The 14,783-nt window shown below is 38.2% G+C and overlaps 5 protein-coding genes across 6 annotated transcripts; 1 reads left to right on the forward strand and 4 right to left on the reverse strand.

Annotated features, from left to right (window-relative positions):
• Positions 7–4,390, reverse strand: LOC104763487 (ankyrin repeat-containing protein At5g02620-like). 2 transcript variants are annotated; one of them, XM_019243301.1, is made up of 4 exons: positions 3,357–4,390; positions 2,849–3,258; positions 1,887–2,763; positions 7–109 (listed from the first exon to the last, which is right to left on the reverse strand). In XM_019243301.1, the coding sequence occupies exons 1-3, from the start codon at positions 3,964–3,966 to the stop codon at positions 1,894–1,896; spliced, it is 1,890 nt and encodes a 629-aa protein (XP_019098846.1). In that variant the 5' UTR covers positions 3,967–4,390; the 3' UTR covers positions 7–109; positions 1,887–1,893. The 2 variants fall into 2 exon arrangements, with proteins under 2 accessions (XP_019098846.1, XP_010485156.1); XM_010486854.1 differs by lacking the exon at positions 7–109 and having other exon boundaries at positions 1,762–2,763.
• On the forward strand, positions 140–1,847 carry LOC104763495 (type I inositol polyphosphate 5-phosphatase 13-like). Its single transcript, XM_010486861.2, has 4 exons — positions 140–461; positions 583–706; positions 793–1,153; positions 1,235–1,847. Exons 1-4 carry the CDS (start codon positions 173–175, stop codon positions 1,595–1,597), a joined length of 1,137 nt encoding a protein of 378 aa, XP_010485163.1. The 5' UTR covers positions 140–172; the 3' UTR covers positions 1,598–1,847.
• On the reverse strand, positions 4,793–6,763 carry LOC104778572 (polygalacturonase-like). Its single transcript, XM_010503025.1, has 4 exons — positions 6,304–6,763; positions 5,523–5,812; positions 5,136–5,364; positions 4,793–5,020 (listed from the first exon to the last, which is right to left on the reverse strand). Exons 1-4 carry the CDS (start codon positions 6,739–6,741, stop codon positions 4,793–4,795), a joined length of 1,185 nt encoding a protein of 394 aa, XP_010501327.1. The 5' UTR covers positions 6,742–6,763.
• Positions 8,622–10,761, reverse strand: LOC104763504 (polygalacturonase-like). Its single transcript, XM_010486870.1, has 4 exons — positions 9,950–10,761; positions 9,445–9,734; positions 9,071–9,299; positions 8,622–8,975 (listed from the first exon to the last, which is right to left on the reverse strand). Exons 1-4 carry the CDS (start codon positions 10,388–10,390, stop codon positions 8,748–8,750), a joined length of 1,188 nt encoding a protein of 395 aa, XP_010485172.1. The 5' UTR covers positions 10,391–10,761; the 3' UTR covers positions 8,622–8,747.
• On the reverse strand, positions 11,244–14,783 carry LOC104778573 (pentatricopeptide repeat-containing protein At1g05670, mitochondrial-like; the record flags this gene model as incomplete). Its single annotated transcript, XM_010503026.1, has 3 exons — positions 11,244–11,696; positions 12,030–12,117; positions 12,251–14,783. A coding segment is annotated over one exon (2,121 nt), but the record flags the coding sequence as incomplete, so codon positions are not given.

Here is a 14,783-nt window from a genome sequence, read left to right on the forward strand (position 1 = left end):
CTCAGGTAGCATGTATTGTATCTCCTCACTTGAATTAAAACGGTTCACAGGTACGTGATCCGCGTATACATTTGTTACTCTCTTACATTAAACTGTCCATTCCTGAGATTTTAGTCTCANATACTTATACACTTAAATTATATCATTGCTTCACAAGGTTGGTCCCAAGTTTATGCTGTTTGCTCCTTTCCAGATTCCAAGCACCGGCGCTGAAGAAACCAAGTCTGATCTAGCAGCAGCAGACATGGTCACATTTTTTGGCGATTTCAACTATAGGCTGTTTGGTATATCCTATGATGAAGCAAGGGACTTCATTTCACAGAGATCCTTTGATTGGCTCAGAGAAAGAGACCAACTTAGAGCAGAGATGAAAGTTGGAAAAGTCTTCCAAGGAATGCGTGAGGCATTAATCACTTTCCCTCCCACGTACAAATTCGAAAGGAATCGCTCAGGCTTAGGAGGTGATAATGGATTTGAAATATAAATACATTAACATATGAATTTGAAAAAACTGGAACAGTTTTGTTCTGTTTGGTTCCATCAAATTAAAAACCTAAACTTTCTGTGCTGTGTACTCTCCAGGATATGATTCAGGTGAGAAAAAGCGAATTCCTGCATGGTGTGACAGAGTTATATATAGAGATACTCAATCCAGCCCATTCTCAGAGAGCAATTTGCAATGCCCTGTAGTCTCATCGGTTATAATGTATGGTATCATGATGTTTCTCTCTTTTTCCTGTATCGTCAATTTGTTTTGCACATTCTAACATTTCTACCGGCCTGTATCAACAGGTATGAAGCTTGCATGGATGTTACTGAGAGCGATCACAAACCCGTGCGCTGCAAATTTCATGCGACTATAGCTCACGTTGATAAATCTGTGCGGAGACAGGAGCTGGGGAAAATAGTAAGGTCTAATGAGAAGATACTATCCATTTTCGAAGATTTAAGATTGGTTCCAGAAACTACTGTGAGCACCAACAACATTGTTCTTCAGAGTCAGGACACAGTCATCCTAACAATCACAAACAATTCAACCACGAGCAAAGCCATCTTTAACATTCTATGCGCCGGACAAGCTATGGTAAAGGATGAAGGAGAAGATTCTGACTATAATCCACGAGGCTCCTTTGGTCTGCCACGCTGGCTTGAGGTATTAAATTCTCTTTCGACGCCAAATGATGTTGATGTAGTATTCAAGATTTAGTGATATACAAGAATTTTGTTCTTTTAGGTTTCGCCTGCAGCCGGGATAATACATCCGGAAGGATCCGTGGACGTGAAAGTTCATCACGAAGATTTTCACTCATTGGAGGAACATGTTGACGGCATCCCACAGAATTGGTGGTGCGAAGATACTCGAGATAAAGAAGCAATCCTGATGGTGAACATTCGAGGAAGCTGTTCAACTACATTGACAAGCCACTCTATCAAAGTCCGTCACTGTTTCTCAGCCAGAGTATGCCTCCTTGAGAACAGACCCACAAACCTAACAAAGAACTTAGGCGGTTCACGTCGTTACCCAACAGATATTACCCGTAATGGAAGCACTAGATCAAAAACTGAAGACTCGGTTAAACGAGGTAAAAGCCGGTGATGAGCTCTTGTAACATTGACAGTTTTAACTAGAACTTAGAGCAGAGGAACAACAAAGTCATCACAAAATATGCATCATCAGGTGAAGAAGAATTGGTTTCATTTATTCTTTGATTCTTTAGGAAATCCGTTGTGTGAAAAAATTGTAGATTTGCTTCGAGACTGTTCCTCAAAGGTAGTAGCATGTATTCAACTTTTGTACCTCCTCACTTGAATCAAAACGGTTCACAGGTACGTGATCCGCGTATACATTTGTTACTCTCTTACATTAAACTGTCCATTCCTGAGATTTTAGTCTCAGAGTGCATACATTCTCTTGTTGAATTCACTATTGAGAATCTCTGACTCTGAAGGCATATGAGACAATGAGAAAGATTTCGATTTGCTTCTCTCTTTCCTTAAGCTTTTCAGTTTAGATTCCTCAATCCTATGCATGACCACACAGTAGCACATTGCACCTATCGTTGTTAGCATAATCGTCCCGCCTATAATCGTTGCACAAATCGCCAGCCAAATGTCCTCCTTACCCACAACGATAAATGAAAGAGAAACAAATGCAATGGATATGAACAAACAGGCCAACCACATGAGCTTGTTGATCACAAACACAAGCTTCTTCTTTGCCTTTTGCTCAATCACCACAACCGAAGTCTGCACCACAACAACAGCCAAAGATATGAACAGTGCCAAGCTGTCGAATATGAAGAAGACTAAAAACGGGGCTTTGTTGGCTATGCGGGCTTCTCCTAACGACAACGGTCCCTTTGTTCTTTCTTCTTCATATTGCCCAGGTATGGTGAAGATTGCTGCAAATGCAACTGTTGCAATTAGGACAGCCACAACGGTTGCTGAGTTTATAGCATTATTTAAACCGCTTATGTGAAGCTTCTTCAGTCTCTTTGCGATTTTCTGAACCCTGACACCCGTTTGGCGAGACTGTTGGAGCTGAGACTGTACCTCGTGTTTAATGTCGCTGACTGTTTGCTTAAGTTGTTTAGCCGGGTTTTGAGGCTTCCCAAGATCTTTAGCTGTTGCAGCTCCTGCTTCTTTCAGAACCGACACAAGCTCTGAGTTTCCAGTCTTTTCAGCTATATCAAGTGCGGTATCTCCAGCCTTATTCATAGCATTGAGGTTAATTCCATCAAATAATACCAAACATCGAACTATCTGCAAGCAAAGACAATAAGCACTTTCATTAGTATTCTCATTCAAACTTTGAAACTGGGGGGAGAAAGCAAATGATATTTGATACCTTAGTACGGCCTTTGTTTGTGGCAACGTGCAATGGCATATTCCCTTTGTTATTCTCAACACTCAAAACCGCAGGGTCAGGTTTCACCAACTCAAGGACAATCCCTTCGTTTTGACCTTTGACAGCCATGTGAAGTGCCGTTTGTCCCTTTTTATCGGTTCTAAACCCAATACTTGCATCATTACCTATCAAGGACTTAACCACTTCTCTGTGCCCCATCCGCGCTGCAGAATGAAGTGCGGTTTTACCATTGTTCTTAGCTATCTTAGCTAAATGAGGATTCGTTTTCAAAAGAAGATTCACCACATCAATGTGTCCTTGTGTAGCAGCCGTGTGCAATGCAGTTGTACACGATGAATCCGTCGTCATAGCCAGATTTGGAAATGTCTCCAATAGTTTCTTCAACGCCTCTGCAAAAGACAGCGCACATTCAAAGGTTCATGTAAAAAAAGTGTACACAATAAAACAAGTTCTTGAGCTATTATCAGATATCAAAAGCTTCGTTTACCAAGATGGCCTTGTTTTGCTGCGACATGGAAAGGATCAAAACCGTTTCTAGCTGCAATTGATGCGGTATCAAGATCCATATGTTTCAACATCTCTTCAACAACTAACGAACACCCGTTTTCTGATGCAGTGTAGAGAGGAGTCTCTCCTTCTAGATTCTGCTTTGACAACAACAACTTCAACTGATCTTGGATACTGTTACAGTCTCGTATCAACTCCATAACCTTTCCCAAATTCCCCGTTCGAGCGGCAATGTGAAGAGGAGAGTCTCCTCTTTTACCAGGTGACTCATTCTTCTTTTTCCTCTCACTACCACTACCACCATTCATGAAACTTAACTGTCTCTCCATTATTATCCGGAAGCTTTTCTGCTTCTCAACGAACCCACGGAAGCTTCCCTGCCTCTCCATTGGCTTCTCTTGTTTCTCCAATGCTCTCCCTTTGATTCCATGCTTCTCTGCATTCCCAGCTTGGAAACTAACTTGCTTCTCCAAAGGTATTCCCTTTCTCGCTTGATTCTCTGAACCAACGCATCTGAGACTCTGCTGTTCCTCCATGGAACTACCTCGAAAACTCTCTTGCTTCTCCATTACAGTAGTCAAAGAACTCATCTCCGTCTCCTTTAGATTCGTACTACTAAGTAAGTATCTAAATCAAATTACACAAAGATCTTGAAGAAGAGTTTCTTTTTTCCCCCAAAATCTAAAGATCCCAACTTTGATCGAAGCACTGGTTGGATCTTTTCCAGCAGCACTTAATTCGTAATAAAAGAAACAGCTTTAGTAATGAAAAACCTTTACTTTGCCTGTGATTAACCCAGATTTCTTCTAAAGATTCACAATCACACGTATGTGACGAGAGGAGACAAAAAGGTTGCAGCTGATTTAAGTTGAGTGAAGTATCATTGCATCTGACAAACCCAACAGAGCTTGAGTTATGGAAAAGGGTTTGTAAATCTCAAGGCTTTTTTTGTACGCACACATGTTTGATTCTTAGTCCTAAGCCATTGAGTGACAGCATCTTCAGCTGTTCAACTAATTTAGCAGCCATCCTTTTTTATTTTCTTAACATATTCGTTAAATTTCCAAAATCTATAATATTGTATTAAATTTCTCTATTTTTCATTTTTTTGGTAGTGATTTATCTATTTCTCTATTTTTCATTTTTCCTCATGTTTCTTCTAGATTTGTCTTTTTTTTTTTTTTGCTCTGTGCTGAGTGCTGACAAAGAAAAAAAAAAAGGTAAAAAGTGATGTGACGAGGCAAACTCTTCACATTATTAGTTATGATAATGATATTTTATTAACGAAAACAATACTATTTTTTTGTAGATCATAGGTTGTTTACAGAAAACTATTTAAAAAAGAGATCAATTTTCTAATAACATTTTACCGTTTCATCTCACACAAAATAAATTTACACCAAAAAATATATGATATTATCGGTTTAGACAACTAGTAGGTTGAATGACACCAAGATTTTTCCCGATAGCATTGAAACAATAGGAAGTAGCAGGTGTTCCTTTGTTGTAAGTAAGTTTAATGTCTTGTAATGTGATTCCTGTACATGGATTGCTCTTGCTGCACGCTAGCTTCATCGCTTGCTGTGTCGCCGACGTTCCTTGTATGTTCTTATATGTCACTTGGCTTATCTTCACCCCCGAATGCTAATACATACATAAACATAAAAAAAAAATTTAGTTATATATTGGACCACTAATTAAGTCGATATAATAACATATTGTATAGTTTGATAAAAAAGTATGATATATGGATATGTACCTCAGTAGGGCAACCTAGGTTGGAGGGACAATAGTTTTGGTCGATTATGATTGGGTTTTGGACGTTTTTCATAATTAGGTTTTGGAAGAAGACGTTTCTAACGAATCCCGTACTCGGCCTCGCCCATGACTTTATCCTCACACCGTTTTGTGTTCCGGTGAATACCGAACTCGAGAGTGTCACGTTCTCTACTCCGTCTTCGTTTAATTGCTTCGCCAAGCTCCCAATGCTGCCAATCGTCACATAATCATATGAGTATGACCGCTAAGTGCTTTACTTGCTTATTTTTTGATTTGGAAATTCATAATTTCTTACAAGTACCTAATAATATATATACATAATTTATGTTCATAAATCATTCTAAGAAATTAGACGGTGTGTGTATACCTAACCCCGTGACCTGGACCACAAGCAAGTTTGGAAATGAGGAAGTTGCGGGTACCAGGGCCGATAGCAACACAATCGTCTCCGGTCTGAATGGTGCTTCCCGTTAATGTGACTCCGGTAGAGAATTGAACGGTGAAGCCGTCGGTGTTTGGACTGTTTCCAGGAGCCACTAGCCTGATGTTACGGACGACCACATTCGTGCAACCGTTGAGGGTCATATGGCCGACCTGGCTGTTCATCGATTTCACTCCACTTATGATCACGTCTTTTGCCGCGTTGAACGATATTGACTACAGTAATGCATCAAAGATTTTAATTATGAGATTGGTTTGCCGGTTAGTTTACATATTTTTTATACAAGTATATATATGAAGAAGCCTAATAAAGTTTGATATAGATTAATGAATTAAAAGCAATAAATTATTGTAATTTGTATTGCGAGAGATGATCGAGTAAATAAGATTATAAGAATTTCATGTTATTTTGACCAAAATCCATTCCCTTCCAATATCTAATCATTATTATAGAACTACTATATGGTTCCTGTATACAACTTCTATAAAATAAAATTGAAACATAAGTGTGTTAAATCCAACTTCATGTTTTTAGATATGAGAAGGAAATAATTGGACGATGGATCCTGACTTTTAGTAATCAAAAATGATTAAAGCTATATATTATTGCTCTTTTGCATTATGGTGCTTACGCTTATGTAAAAATGTTAGAATGTTGTGTTTATTTACAGTAACCATTGATATATAGAGGAGAGGAGAAAGCATACCCTAACACCGGGAGGACAATTCTGACCAGATTTCCGGCAAGACCAGAACCCATCACCTCGTGCGTCGAAAGTCCCACCGACCATTGAGAATCTGCTAACCTTGTTGAAGAGAATCCAGTAACCGGAATTGGCAAAGGCCCAGTAATCTGCGGGAGCAACGACTGTTCCGGTCACTTGAAACTTGAGTTTGCTCTTGCATAGCCCTCCAAACGTTATTTGCTTCAACAGAAATGTCCCCGTCGGGACCACCACTGTGGCTGAGGCTGCGGAGCCACAAGCCCCTTGCCATGCTTTGAGGAACGCTGCGGTGGAATCGGTGACCCCGTCCGGTTTGGCCCCGAAGCTAACTACGTTGAAAACGTTGGTGGCGCTGCTCGAGACATCGATGAAGGTGAGGAAGATGATGAGAAGAAGAAATGTTATAGCTGGTATTGTCATTTTTTATATATGTGAATATGAGTTTGTGTTATGTTTGTGTTTGTGTTTGTGTTTGAATTAATTTGATGCATGGCATATATATAGAGAAAGAGCAATTAATAATTGGTTCGTTATCGGAGTCTATGGTACAATTAAGTACATGTGCTATCTATATGATAAGAGGGTGTGATTATTTTATGATAGATAAAAGAGTTTACATTTTCAAATCATTAGCTGCACACATGATTGATAATATAATTTCTAGGAGCAACGGTCGTTGTATTTACGATGACATTTTTGCACATTATCAGTTTCCCATATAATATGGATCATATGTATGTGCAGCATATTTATATTTCATATGCTCGGTATGTCCGTAGTACCATATATTATTGATGAATAAAAATAAATACGTGGAAACTTACTCAGCGATCCATTAGAACAAAAAACTGTATATAACATGAACGCTATAGAGGATGAACAATAATAATTCAAGAAAAACTATCGATTTTACATAAATTCTCTAATACAAGAAACTCAACCAAAACCCCTATCTCAAAAGTCTATAGATATTTTTTTAAGTATTGAATATTTTTACAAACTCTTAATAAAATATGCTGTATTAAAATCTCTTAAAATCCTTACAACGATAATATAATCCATAAAATAAACAAATAAAGTTGTCGTCTGCCATTACCTTGCATCTTAATACCAAATTTCTGTTTTAAGATAATCAGGAATACTTTTACAATACAAATTTTTTAATTGAAGTCCAATAAAAATATATACCAACTCGAACTCGATCATATCTTGCAATCTTTCGATTATTCGTACCGTACGTATATGCACATCATCACGGTTAATGTCGTTATTACGCCATTTATACTTTTTTTGTTTGTTCTCTCTTTCTTTAAGCGACTATATATAAATAGAATTGCAAATGTAAGGTAAAAAAAGTAACCCACATATGTATAGATGATGACATCACCACAAATTTATTTGACGGGACATGTGATCAACTAGCAGTTGACCCCAAAAAAAAAAAAAGACATGTGATAATTAACTAGGTCACATTATTGAAACCAACCCAATCATACATATTCGTTAATCATTCTGGTAAGAATTACAGAAAGTCAATATCTATATATGGTTAGCTTAGTTTCTCGACATTTTGAATTCAACGTAACAACCATTGGGTATAGTATTCATTCTTGCGCCGCTCTCGCTGAATTATTTTTTATCCGTGACATTTATTTATTTTTGTTTTGTGTATTGGAATGGTTGTTGTGTGTTTATTTTATCTACATAATGAAAAAGAGGTTAAACCAGGGAAGAGACAACAGTCGAACCGAGAATCTGCTAGAAGGTCGAGACTGAGGAAGATGAGGGGTCTGATGAGAGTTAAGAGAATAAAAAAGGTTGGAGCTGATTTTAGTAGAGCGATGATGTAGTACTACTATCCCCTGCATCTTTAGAAACCTAACAAAGTCTGATTTATGGAAAAAGGCTTTGTAAATCTGAAGGCTCTTTGTGCGCACTAAGTAGCAGTCATCCCTTTTGTTTTCTTTATTTCGTTAAATTTCCAAAATCTATAAATTTGATTACTATGTCAGTTATATGCAATTAGAAAAAGCACATCTAAGCTTTCTTTTTCTTCAGTTTCCTCTAGATTTGTCTTATATTTTGCTCTTTAAATAAATAAAAAAAGGTGCAATAATGTGATTGGGGCAGGTCAAAGTCTTCCACTTTCTTCGTTGCTGAAAACAGTATGTTATTGGTGAAGAAAATAACTAAATAATTTGTAATGTTACATATCATTATGATCATATATTGTTACAAAAACAAGTATTTTTGGTATTCTGTATTTCTGATCAAACCGGTTGGTATCCAAAATTATTTGGACCATCGTTCAAATTAATCTTATAATCGTAACAAAAACAACGGTTAAAAGATGAATGCTAAAATCCCCTAATAACATTTTACCAATTCATCTTTCACCAAATAAATATACACTAAGATATTTGATATTATCGGTTTAGACAACTAGTAGGTTGGATAACACCGAGACTTTTCCCAGCAGCATTGAAACAGTAGGAAGTAGCAGGAGCTCCTTTATTGTAAGTAAGCTTAATGTCTTGTAATATGATTCCTGTGCATGGATTGCTCTTGCTACACACTAGCTTCATTGCTTGCTGTGTCGCCGACGTTCCTTGTATGTTTTTATACGTCACTCCACTTATCTTCACCCCCGAACGCTAATACATTCATAAACATATATCATTAGTTATTAGACCAAGTTGATTTTACATATTGGATTAGCCTGATAAAAAAAAAGATGATATTTATATACCTCAGTAGGGCAACCTTGGTGAGAAGGACAATAGTTTTGGTCTATTATGATAGGGTTTTGAACGTTCTTCATTATTAGGTTTTGGAAGAAGACGTTTCTAACGAATCCAGTGCTAGGCCTCGCCCACGACTTTATCCTCACGCCGTTTTGTGTTCCCGTAAATACGGAACTCGATACTGTCACGTTTTCTACTCCGTCTTCTTTCAAATCCTTCGCCAAGCTCCCGATACTGCGAGTCATCACATAATCATATAGTTATATGACCAATCTACTTATTGCTAGTTTTAAGTTAGAAATTCATGATTACTTAGAGTTAATAATATAAACACGTAATTTGTCCATAATCATTCTAAGAAATCAAACGGTGTGTATACCTAACCCCGTGACCTGGGCCACAAGCAAGTTTGGTGATGAGGAAGTTGCGGGTACCAGGGCCGATAGCAACACAATCGTCTCCGGTCTGAACGGTGCTTCCGGTGAATGTGACTCCGGTGGAGAATTGAACGTGGAAACCGTCTGTGTTTGGGCTGTTTCCTGGAGCCACTAGTCTGACGTTACGGACGACCACATTGTTGCAACCATTGAGGGTCATATGGGTGACCTGGCTGTTCATGGATTTCACTCCACTTATGATCACGTCTTTTGCCGAGTTGAAAGATATTGACTATAATAATGCATCAAAGATTTTATAAGTATATATATGAGGTAGTCAACTAGAGTTTGATATCATACATAATAATTAAAAGAAGGAATTATCATCATCAGCAGTGCCATAGAATTGTCCAGAAATTATTATTATGAAACTTACTTTTTTATTCTCCAATTATTATGAATTAAAAATCCTAATAAAGTTAGAGACAGAGGAGATCAGAAGCATACCCTAACACCGGGAGGACAATTCTGACCAGATTTCCGACAAGACCAGAACCCATTAGCTCGAGCGTCGAAAGTCCCGCCGACAAGTGACATTTTACTGACCTTGTTGAAGAGAATCCAGTAACCGGAGTTGCCAAAGGCCCTGTAATCTGCCGGAGCAACGACGGTTCCCGACACTTGAAATGTGATTTTACTCTTGCATGGCCCTCCAAACGTTATTGCCTTCAACAGAAATGTCCCCTTCGGGACCACCACTGTGGCTGAAGCTGCCGAGCCACAAGCCCCTTGCCATGCTTTGAGGAATGCTGCAGTGGAATCGGTGACTCCCTCCGGTTTGGCTCCGAAACTAACTACGTTGAAAACGTTGGAGGCGCTTCTCGATATATTGATGAAGGTGATCACAAGTGTGAAGAGTAGTGGAAATGTTATAGCTGGTTTTGTCATTTTTTTTTCTATGTGACGTTGAGTTTATGTTTGAATTGATTTAGATGCATCAAACCATTGGCATATATATAGAGAGGGCATGATTGGTTCGTTATCGGAGTCTATGGTACAATTAAGTACATGTGCTATACTGCTATCTATATGATAAGAGTTTCTGAATTTAACATTTCCAATCATTAGGTGCTCACATGGTTGATATAGAACTTTTTTAGTAGCAACAGTCGTTGATTCAAAGATGACATTATGTTGCACATTATGAATTAAATTAGCCCTATACATGTGTAAACCCTTTTCCTTTTAAATAAACGGCCATCATACCGTTAGTTATGAATTGTGAAATAATTACGTACGTAGTACTATAGATATATATGACGAGATCACACATAATATATACGGTATATGTCACATGACATGCATGTGATTAACTAGCTGTTGACCCAAAAAAAGACATGTGATTAACCATATGTAGGCATGTAGCTCACACACATTATTGAAACTAACATCAATGATATCGTTAATCATTCTAAATAGAATTATAGAAAGTCAATATATGTATGAGCTCCATTTTTTTAAATTTATCTTGTATTTTCCAAGTTATTTTATTCATCTTATAGTCGTTTTGTTTTGACAAGCTGTTGAAGAAAAAAAAAACAGATTATGTTGGGGAGATTATGTTGTGAAGCGAATTCAAGCGTTGATGAAACGCCAAACACAATTAACTTTCCCAACCAAACATTCCGATTTGGGCGATGGTTTTAAACATTGTTGGGGCCTGGGGGGTTCAAAAATGGTCTTTAATCTAAAACTAATTCAGATAAATTTCAACACATGGTTATGATGTGAAACAAAAGAATTGGTTTTTCAACAAGTTCATTGAATGCTTAGAAGATTCGGATAATATATGTTTGAACTTTGAAGTAAAAAACTACAATTAAATAAATGAAAGTAGCAAAAGAAAATAAACTTTAATGAATGGCATGTGACATGTGAGTGGTGGAGAGAGAGAAGAGGCGGAGCAGTTGACGGAGAAAGAGACGCCGGAGCTCTCGGATTATTTAAGCTACAACAATGTTAAGATTGTAACTTTTTGTTTTCTTCTTTCAAATATGACATAAACATAAATACATTTTGCATAATACATAATGCTCTGTTTTCTACACGTCATCACGCACCAAAAAAGTCTTGTTCTTTGGTTGGCTTCATGTGTGTAATGTGAACTTAAACCTTCAAATATGAAAGTTTCTTGATGTAGGTTAAAGGACTCCTGGGCATCATTTACATTATGTCATTATGTGGTGGTTCTTGTCTGCGAAATCCGAAAAGAGGAGAGTTATATTTTATCAAGTTGTCAGGCAAAATAAACTACTGTAAAATCTTTCCATATTCCCATTTTAACTGTAAGTAGATCAAGGACAAGAACCCTGGACATTGTCCCAAGTCCCAACTACCATATTCTCCATGGATTAATGTTAGAAAATCACACCTAAGCAGGTCTAACTTAGAAGAAATACAAGGGTGATTAGTCAGCAACCAAAAATCTGAATGGGCATAAGACTAGACTGCTATTAACGCAAAGTCATCGCAGATATGATATGAACCCATCAAAAAGAAGAAATAAAACTAGTTTAAGCTCTCTTACATCTTCACTGAGAAGTCCTCCGTGAGCATTAAGAACACGATGTACCATGAGATTAGAAGTTGGCTCAACAGGATCAATAAACATATCCCTACGATTAAAAACCAGGGATAAACAAACATGTGAGAAGCTTTTGTGTGATCAGAACTTTCAAGTCTTGTAAGCGATTGCAAACTGGACTGCAAACAGAAATCAAGCAAGAAAGAACTTTAAAAAGTACGCACCCTTGGATGTTATTTCAGTTGCATCAGCACCACTTCTCTTTCAGCAAATGACAAATCAGTAAGAATTAATGTGAACCTGCAGAATCCTCACACATAAGGAAACAAACAAGAACGTTCAGGGAGGAGTTCACATATACTCTTGTCAAGATGAAGTTGCGTTGGCAGAGAAGTAAACTCCTCATGAAGTCCTGTCGGTAGCTGCGCACAATTAACAGGGTCATCTGCTAACAGATTGATCAGAAGCTTTTACTCTCTGTGGTGTTTCATATGCAGAACCCCTTCAGCCTTTTTCAATCTAAAGAGCTCCTTAACGACCTGATGCTTTTAAGACTTGGAAGGAGGCATCATGTCTCCTTCAGAACCACATTCATTCTCAATAAGATGAACCTTTTGAGTTCTACCCTACCACCAGCTAATTGGCTTCCCTTAGTTCCTCATCCACAAGGTAACTCTCTATTATCTCATCAATAGGATCTACAACTGTATCTGGCCTCCTTCCCTTGTATTTTGTATCACTCAAAAAGTCGAGAATTTCTTTATCCGCAGCTAACCCTTCTCTTCTCATTTGGTCAAAAACTTCTCTCGCTTCCACAAATTTCTTCCTCTTCAAGAATCCTTTAATGAGAGCGGTATATGTGCTGACAGAGACACTAAATCCCTTCTCGTTCATTTTCTGAAATAAAAACCATGCTTCCTTCATGTTCCTAGCCTTGCAATGGCCTTTAACTAAATTCTCATACGTCTTACCATCAGGTCCTACCTCCCGAGAACACATGTCCTTATAAATTGTAGTTGCTGCCTTCAGGTTATTTCTAATGCAATATTGCTTCATGAGAGAATTATATGTGGTTGCATTAGGCGCTATACCTTTTGCCAACATCCAATTTAGAAGCTTCTCACCGTCTTCTAACATCCCATGCAAACAAAAGCCATTCATCAGGACGTTAAATGTGACAATAGTAGGTTGAATCCCTTTCCCGAGCATCACTTTCAAAATCTCTTGAGCTTTATCCATCTCCCCTGCTTTACAGTAGGCATCCATCAAGGTTGTATAAGTTACAGCGTCTGCATTAAGACCCGCAGCTTCAAAATCTCCAACAAGTTTAACTGCCTCCTCAAAACTACCTGACTTACATAGACCATTGACAATGGAATTGTAAGTAAAAATATTTGGCTGAAGACCTAATTTCCACATTTCATGAAGAAGGTCATTCGCTGAATCTAAGTCCCCTTCCTTACAGAGCCCATCAATTAATGTGGTGTATGTAACGACATTAGGGGAGCACCCAGCCTGAATCATGTGATTGTGGACCCTAAAAGCATCTTTCATCTGCCCTGCTTTGCAGTATCCATTTATAAGTTCAGTAAAAGTAATGCTATCCGGCTCTAAACCCCTGCAAAGCATTTCATGGAAAAGTTTACCAGCCTCCACCATGTCGCCAATCTGACAAAACCCTGATATCATAGCAGTATATGTCAAAACATCTGGTCTAATATCCAGAGAGTGCATCTCATAAAAAAAATTCGACGCAGCCCGAATATTCCCTTGCTTGCAGAAACCATCAATAAGAGTTGTATACACTACTGTGTCAGGAAGTATACCCTGCTCTATCATCTCTCGAAAAGCCTCCTCTGCTTCGGCTAGCTTACAAATCTTGCAGAGCAAATCAATTATGCTACCATAAGTATAAGAATTTGGCTTCAGCCCTTTCTGTTTCATTTCTGCAATGAGCTTCCAAACCTTATCAAGTTCCCCGAATCTACAATATCCATTTATCACTGTACTGTAACTGATTACATCAGGGGCGTAGCCCTTCAGCTCCATAAGCAGGAGCAGATGGTGAGCTTCGTTTATTCTCCCGAGTTGAGAAATACAATGAATAACAATGTTATAAGAAGAAACATTCCAACAAACACCCACTTCCGGAAACTCCCTGAATACTATGATTGCTGTTGCAGTAATAATACTGCAGTCTTTCGAAAGACGGCCAAGGTATACATTGCAAGAATCAACAGAGAGAACCAATCCGTAATTCAACATCTTCTCAAAGACCTTTCTCGCTTCACGGAGCATTCCATATTCAACTAGTACTTGGAAGAACACATCGAATACACGAGGATCCGAACCCCAGTCCTTGTAGGTATACACTAAAAGATCGAAAAATTGTACAAAGGAATCAGAAACATTCAACTTCGGTCTCTCCCAAAAGCTACTAACAAGAGACTGAGCCACTTTAAGATCCTTCGACGCCACAGCCAAATGAATGACAATACAAAGGGATTCAAGGTTGGAGTCTCTACGGGAGCGAGCCCAATCAAAGAAATCAAGAACCAACTTGTAATCACTCTTAATCTTCAACAAAACCCAAATCAAATGATCAGTCTTGAACTTGCATTCATAAGGCTTTAAACTCCGCCGCAGAGGCTCAACACGACGAAGCTTAATCACATTGGTGATTTGGTGAACCAATTCAGTGTCTCTTAATGAAGCTTTCTTTGGTGAATAATCAGGAAAAGGTCTAGTATCGGTTAA

This window comes from Camelina sativa, chromosome 3 (genome assembly GCF_000633955.1).
Source record: "Camelina sativa cultivar DH55 chromosome 3, Cs, whole genome shotgun sequence".
NCBI lineage: Eukaryota > Viridiplantae > Streptophyta > Magnoliopsida > Brassicales > Brassicaceae > Camelina > Camelina sativa.

Excerpts from the sequence above, each read along its gene's own strand:
- LOC104763495 (XM_010486861.2), top strand. The coding sequence starts at position 173 with ATGCTGTTTGCTCCTTTCCAGATTCCAAGCACCGGCGCTGAAGAAACC. Across the intron at positions 462-582 it reads GAATCGCTCAGGCTTAGGAG|GATATGATTCAGGTGAGAAA; the intron begins GTGATAATGGAT and ends TGTACTCTCCAG. Across the intron at positions 707-792 it reads GTAGTCTCATCGGTTATAAT|GTATGAAGCTTGCATGGATG; the intron begins GTATGGTATCAT and ends CTGTATCAACAG.
- LOC104763487 (XM_019243301.1), bottom strand. The coding sequence starts at position 3,966 with ATGAGTTCTTTGACTACTGTAATGGAGAAGCAAGAGAGTTTTCGAGGT. Across the intron at positions 3,259-3,356 it reads AGCAAAACAAGGCCATCTTG|AGGCGTTGAAGAAACTATTG; the intron begins GTAAACGAAGCT and ends TGTCTTTTGCAG. Across the intron at positions 2,764-2,848 it reads CAAACAAAGGCCGTACTAAG|ATAGTTCGATGTTTGGTATT; the intron begins GTATCAAATATC and ends CTTTGCTTGCAG.
- LOC104778572 (XM_010503025.1), bottom strand. The coding sequence starts at position 6,741 with ATGACAATACCAGCTATAACATTTCTTCTTCTCATCATCTTCCTCACC. Across the intron at positions 5,813-6,303 it reads ATTGTCCTCCCGGTGTTAGG|TCAATATCGTTCAACGCGGC; the intron begins GTATGCTTTCTC and ends GCATTACTGTAG. Across the intron at positions 5,021-5,135 it reads ACCTAGGTTGCCCTACTGAG|CATTCGGGGGTGAAGATAAG; the intron begins GTACATATCCAT and ends TGTATGTATTAG.
- LOC104763504 (XM_010486870.1), bottom strand. The coding sequence starts at position 10,390 with ATGACAAAACCAGCTATAACATTTCCACTACTCTTCACACTTGTGATC. Across the intron at positions 9,300-9,444 it reads GGCCCAGGTCACGGGGTTAG|TATCGGGAGCTTGGCGAAGG; the intron begins GTATACACACCG and ends GATGACTCGCAG. Across the intron at positions 8,976-9,070 it reads ACCAAGGTTGCCCTACTGAG|CGTTCGGGGGTGAAGATAAG; the intron begins GTATATAAATAT and ends TGAATGTATTAG.